Source organism: Psammomys obesus, unplaced genomic scaffold (genome assembly GCF_907164565.1).
Source record: "Psammomys obesus unplaced genomic scaffold, mPsaObe1.curated_primary_1811, whole genome shotgun sequence".
Classification (NCBI taxonomy): domain Eukaryota; kingdom Metazoa; phylum Chordata; class Mammalia; order Rodentia; family Muridae; genus Psammomys; species Psammomys obesus.
In genome coordinates, this window is record NW_026585691.1 from 12,798,908 (window position 1) to 12,805,811 (window position 6,904).

Consider the following 6,904-nt stretch of genomic DNA (forward strand, 5'->3'; position numbering starts at 1 on the left):
TTTTTTTTTTTTTTTCTGGAAACTAAGACATTGAAAATCTAATGAGACTTTTTTATATTTTTTGCTGTAAAATATTTTATGAATCATTTTATGCATGTTTTCAATCACATTTTGTCTTTCCCTATGATTGTATTTCATTTAAAAGCTGCTCTTTCATTCTTTTAACAAAATCTAAAAGGTAATCTATTTAGTTGTAAAAACATCAGTCTTAATAATAAAGAGATATAATTAACGTCTAATTGCTTTGGTGTCATGATCTAGGTTTACTTACTGATACAGACACATGAATGCAGAAACAGAACATCACAGTGCTGAATAAAACACTGAAAAGAACTTCCAGAAATAAGCCTCATTTGTTTTCCCTTGAGGTCATTAAATGGATTTATTAACACCCTGAACTCCAAAATCAGTAGTTTGAATCTAATAGTATTAAAGTTGAAGTAGGAATATATATATTAGAAAAGTGTTACCGGTTCAGATATGTTGGGGTCCAGATTATCACAGCTCCTTTCTAAAGCACAAATTCTGACCCAGATGTGGTCACATGACTGTGGAAAACTGCAGCCATGAAATAAGATCCATGCAGAATATTCTTCTGGGAAAAACAAGGCCACAAGGACAAGGAAGTACAGAGGAAAGAACTCAGATAAGGTGGGTAAAGAGGCTTCATCTCTACTTCCAGTGAGGTCTCTAATAGCTAGATGAGTAATATATAAACACCAGTGGGGAAGAATACAAACTGTTCATTCTTGCAGCCAACCAGGTGTCTTATGTCTCTATCTAACCGTGTCTTCCATTCCAGGTTCCTGTGATGCCCATGTCTGTGCTGTTTGAACAGCACAGATACAATTAATTGATTTGAAATCTGTGATTTGCTTTCTATTATCCGAACCGAGTGGACTGTAACATGAAAACACACATGTAAACAAACCCTAATTCTTTTACTATATCCAGTATGAAATTTCATCATCTTTTAAAGTCAATGGTTACTTCTCAGCTGTTGTGTAGAGACTCATGCTAGAGTAAGCCCTTCCACCTTCAACTTTGATAGGTGCCTGTTAAGACACAGGGTGTTAGAAAGGAGGTAAAACAATAGGGTGATCCTAAGGGAGGTAAAAACATTCCATCCTGGAAGGAAGCGCATTAAGCTCAGGAAGTACACATTTCAAAGACTCCAGGAAGTCCCTAAAACTGACCAAATAAATCTGTCTCTTGGTTGTGGCCATGCAGCATCTGCAGGAAACAGCCTATATCTGAGTGCTTTAAGGATGGGACTCCTTGAAGCAAGGCCCGTGGAAACCCCTTCCCACTTGTCAAGAACAGGTGGTGAATTTTGATGATCTCTGTGCTTATTACCTAGATTGCCTGAGCTTGAAGCTCTCATTGCTTTCACTATGCTGTTTACACTCTTGGCAGTATTTAGTTTCACTTTGTCGGTCATAAGCAAGGCCAGATCATGCAGGCTAAAATCCCCATGGATGATTCTAGGTCTTTCTCAAAACGCTTTTGAGGGGTTAAACCCTCTTCTCCTCCCTCTGCCTCTGTTGATCCTCCAGATATGACCCTTAATCCTGGATGTTTTGGGACACAATCTTGTCCCTCCAGAAACAGTTACAGTCACAATGAGCAGTGGTCCTGCTTCCATAACTGTTTTGGGAAAGCTGCATCGGATCAAAAGAGACTTAAAAATGGTTCTCGGAAAGATGATATCAGGAATCAATGGGTACATATCAGCGCATCTCTTCCTGTAATTTAAAAAGTATTATGACCAAGGGGTGCTGTTTGATGACTGGATTTATACCCACAAATTATTAATCTGTCTCTCACCATAACTGTGCAACCACACCTGCTGCCAGCTGGATATTGTATGTGCTCATCTTCACAGGACATGCCTCTGACAGTAATTCTGGCTTTCTGAAATTGTGCTTTGTATCCCAACATATGACTGAAGGGTGATTGACCAAGAGGGAGGGGGGAAGGAGAAAGAGAAACTATTGAGGGCTTTTGTAAGGAGGGGGCTTGTGTAGTGATGATGTTTTGATTTCTTTAAATAAAATCACCAATAATATCACTGCTCAGGTGAGCAGGCTTATTATTGTATAAAGATGGCTCAAGCTATTTGGGGCCATTTGCTTGGACATCAATAAGTGGTCAGCCTATTCACTTTCGCTGACACCACACCTCTGTCCTCAGGTTCAGAACCCTGCTAGCATTGGTCTCAGGTGGTCTCTCTTTGTCTCTCCTCAAACATACACAAGCTGTAAGGATTATTGAGAGAAACTCTCAGAATGATCAGGCTGCCTGGAAGAAGCAGAGCTCAACTACAGCAGCCTGACAGAGCAGAGACCCACTCAGCATCCTTGAAGTGGCTACTCTCCAATGTTCTGAGCTTCCTAAAGGTCATGGACCTTCCATGTTTTCAATTTTCATCAGCTGTCATCTGTGCTGGGATGGGCTTTTGAGGCTGCAGCCGCATTTGAGCCATTTCTGCTCCTGTAAGCAACCCCTCACCCACATTCCTGTAACTAAGCCCAATCAAACCCATTGGCTCTCACAGTTCATGTTTGGTGGTTATCCACACTTCATCCTGTCATAGGTTCCCTGTCTGGGATGGGTTGTAGGTTGATAATATCTACTGCAGAAACTGCCATACAATAGTAGCATAAACGATTTCTTCTTGTGTGATTTTTAAGAGATAAACTTGTAAACAACCCATATTTCCAGGGGGGTCACACACGTTAAAAGGTCAAAAAATAGATAAAAGGTGCATGCTAACTTTAAACAAATGCTACAGTTTTATGTTTGAAGTGAGGAGAAAATATTTTTTCTTGTTACTTGTAGGATCCAAAAAAACTGCAGGTAGCAGAATTATGGCTTGTGTCTAAGCTTCTATAAGAACATTTGAGTTTTCTCTTGCCTCCCTGTCATTCACTTCTTTGATGTCTAGCATTAATATTTAATTTTCATCCACTGAATTACTAAATCTCTATGTGTGTAAAAATATATTCATATGTCTCGGCTCTCTGTCTAAGACTGGATATCCTGCTGTGTTTTACTCTAATTATTGCATCTCTGTCCTGCTTATGATGCTCTGATGCCTCAAGGCCAATGATGATATAGTTTTAATATTTGATCCTTCTAAAATCAAGAAACCTCCAAACAATAGGCTCTCCATAGTAGTTACATGGAGGATGAATGGATATTTTTAATATTATTGAGATTTACTTTTTACCCACCCAACAGAGGCATGCCACTGAAGTTAGATCTCAGCAGAACAGGATGCAAACTGTGAGGTGAAATATTTGTTATTGATAAAATTATTAATCTCCAAATTTCCAAAGTAAATCAGTTCTTGTGGATTTGCTTGCATTATTCAAAAGTTCTAGCAATTTTCTTCAGTTCTCCAGTTTGGAGACGGATCATCTTTTCTTGTATTCATGATCAGCATTGCAGTTTTAATTATCACAGTGATAAGAAAAATGGCCATTAAAAGTACAACATATGTTCAGTTCTTGTACTGTATTTGGAGCTGTGGATGAATATATGATTTTTAGGGATTGTTTACAGGAAAGAAAGCTGATTATATTTGGCAATGAAGACATTCAAAATGTTTTATCAGTCAGTCCTTATCAATACCAAAATTAAACACAAAGGAAAAAAACTGTGACCTAAGGGGCAAAAAGTTGTGTTGAACACAACAACTCTCATAGGAAAAGCCGAAAAAGATTAAACCTTTTTTTAATGGAAGTAAAATTGGAGCTTCAAGCTTTAGTCCTTTGTAAAAGATGTTCTTTAAAAATGCTATTATTTACACAGACATTTCTTTAAAGTGTATGAGAAACACAGAAACATTTATTTACATATATACGTGCATATGATATACATGCAATATATAAGAATATTAGACTTATTAAAACATGAATGAATTTATTTAGTTTAAAACAAAATACTTCTGTAACTTAATTTTCCTGATATATCTGTAGGCTTATAAATCTTGCTCCACATTTTGCAAAGACATATATTTTGGAAGAATAAAGTTAAAAAATTCTGAAATATTGAAGAAAAAGGTAGTTAACCAGTTAGCTATAGTAGATTATAGAGAGCTTGCCAGGATCTTGTCCTTCCTTAATAACATATAAAAAATTAAGGGACGTTGGGTGAAAATTGTATTTTTAAAATGTTGATATGAATATAGCCCAAGACAATTTTTTTTATTTGTAATCGTAAGTTATACTTCTAGTGTTTTCACATGTTAAAATTATATTGTTGAAAATTTTTAATTCTTTCCAAATTTCTTGTAACCCCAATATGTGACCAATGATTCCTGAAATTCATGTCTTAATAAATCAGAGTCACAAAGAATGACTCAGAGCTTGGCTTTCATAATCCTCCGGTGGTGACACTCCTTTAATTTTCATATCACTTTAGCTCTTTCTATGATATTACTGATTAACCGTATTTACTTTGGAAAAGTAATATGTGTGTGTACATTTTGTTTAATGGTTCAAAGGACACAGTAAATGAAATGACTTCATTTTAATTTTGCAAATCTGACTTGTTATGTAGAAAATGTTAAAAGAGATCTTGTATTACTAATTCTATTTTGCAATGAAATTAACTTATCATCTTAGACTTCAAATATCGCCCTTTTCTGGTGTAATGTTGAATAATAAAAACCATTTTATTGTCTATGGCATAATAGAGTGTGCTAACATCTACAGTTGTAACTACACATTAGATGTGATATAAGAATATTAATTTAAAATCAATACCAAAAAATGTTTAGAGTTCCGATACATTTAACTTCTTGTATTTCCTCTATCTATCTTTTCCTATTGGTCCTTTTGTTACTTTTCTTTGTTTTCTAGTATAATTCCACTTCAAAATGGGTCTCATATTTTTCCCTTGGTAACTATGGCCAGAATAAACTTTTGTTTTATGTAAAAGCATTTCTCCTTCTAGCCAACTGCCATATAACACTTGGGGATACATCTTTACTGTTTCCTATGGTAAGAATTTTCATATTCATTGTACTAAGGTCCCTGACAAAACGAATTTCAGTTTCCACCCCTTTGGAATTCTGATTTAAGAGTTGAAATACGGGCCTTGAAATTAGCTTTCTGATGTGCATTTAGCTTTTTTTTTTTTTTTTTTTTTCTGGCTGTTTTTAAACTATACGGTGCAAGACGATTCTTTTCAAGCCTTAAGTAGATATAAAAGAAAGAGAAGAAGCCTGTTTAGAAGCAACATCCATTGCAGGAAATTTGGATGGAACAAATAAAGATCAAAAGCCATCAAATGAGTAAAAAAGAATGGGCTACAGAAAGCAGAAGTGACACTAGGTAGGAATTGCTGTGTAACGAAACCAGCTGCACCCTAGCCACAAGTTGCTAGTGCTGAGTTAGCTTCCATCAAGTAATTGTGGTGAAGGGCTCCAAGCACTGTGATCCCAGAAGAGGGAGTTTGCAATGCTGGAAAGCCAAAAAAGGTTGAATTCAGTGTGCATGCCAGGAGAGGAAAGCTGAAGACAGCAACCAAAATGGAAGGCAGCAGGAGAGAGGTCATGAGGTGTGAGGTCAAGAAAACAAAACAAAACAAATCCCCCACTCTCAATGCCCAATCAAGAAAGAGATTAATATCGCAGAAATGTGGATATTAATGTGGCAGAATGTGGAATGAGGGGAAGATGAATATATGGAGACAGTGACAGAAATGTGGTAAAAGCGGCTGAAGTGGAGAGATTCTCAACATCTCCAAGCCAAGGACAGTGTTCCCTTACACAGTTGACAAACATACTGAGAAAGAAATCAGGGAAACATATTTTGGGTATATGCCTAGGAGTGGCATAGCTGGATCTTGAGGCAGCACTATTCCTAACTTGTAATAGTTCTTGTAACTTGTAATTTGAAAAACTTGTAACTTGGGAAAGCACCATACTGATTTCCAAAGTGGTTTACCTTCCTACCAGCAATATAGGAGGGTTCTACTTTCTCAACATCCCCTGCAGCATGTGTTGTCACTTGAGATTTTTTAATTAAATTTTTATTTTTATATTAATTACAGTTTATTTACTTTGCATCCCAGCTGTAGCTCCCTCCCTCATTCCCTTCCTATTTCACTCTACCTTTCTCATCTCTTTCCTGCCCCTCTCTAAGTCCACTTATAGGGGAGGTCCTTGATCTTAACCATTCTGATAGGTGTAAGGTGAAATCTCAGGGTCGTTTTGAGATGCATTTCCCTGATGATTAAGTACATTGAGCATACCTTTAAGGGTTCCGCTGCCATTTGATATTCTTCTATTGCAAATTTTCTGTTTAGCTCTGCACCCCATTTTTTAATTGGATTACTTGATTTATTGCTTTTTAACTTCTTGAGTTCTTTATATATTCTAGATGTTAGCCCTCTGTCAGATATAGGGTTGGTAAAGATCCTTTCCCAGTCTGTAGGCTGTTGTTTTGTTCTGATGAGTGTCCTTTGCTTTATAGAAGCTCAGCTATACCACTCCTAAGTAGGTCTCTAAAATATGCTCAAGTTTACAACAAGGACATTTGCTCAACCATGTTCATAGCAGCTTTATTCATAATAGCCAGAATATGGACACAACCCAGATGTCCCTCAACTGAGGAATGGATACAGAAATTGTGGTACATTTACACAAAGGAATACTACTCAGCAATTAAAAATAATGAAATCATGTAATTTGTAGGCAAATGGTGGGAACTACAAAAGATCAACCTGAGTGAGGTATCCCAGAAGCAGAAAGACACACATGGTGTATGCTCACTTATAAGTGGATATTAGACATATAATACAGCATAAACATACTAAAATATGTACACTTAAAGAAACAAAGCAAGAAGAAGGACCCTGGGTAAGATGATCAATACTTATTTAGAAAAGCAAT

At 36.6% G+C, this 6,904-nt stretch overlaps 1 protein-coding gene across 1 annotated transcript in view; it reads right to left on the bottom strand.

Annotated features, from left to right (window-relative positions):
- Positions 1-1,441, bottom strand: part of Gfral (GDNF family receptor alpha like) — a 37,559-nt gene extending 36,118 nt beyond the window's left edge. Inside the window, exon 1 of the mRNA XM_055596881.1 lies at positions 1,357-1,441. Within this exon, the coding sequence (XP_055452856.1) occupies positions 1,357-1,441 (85 nt within the window). The remainder of the gene's footprint in view (positions 1-1,356) is intronic.
- Positions 1,442-6,904: the final 5,463 nt, after the last annotated feature.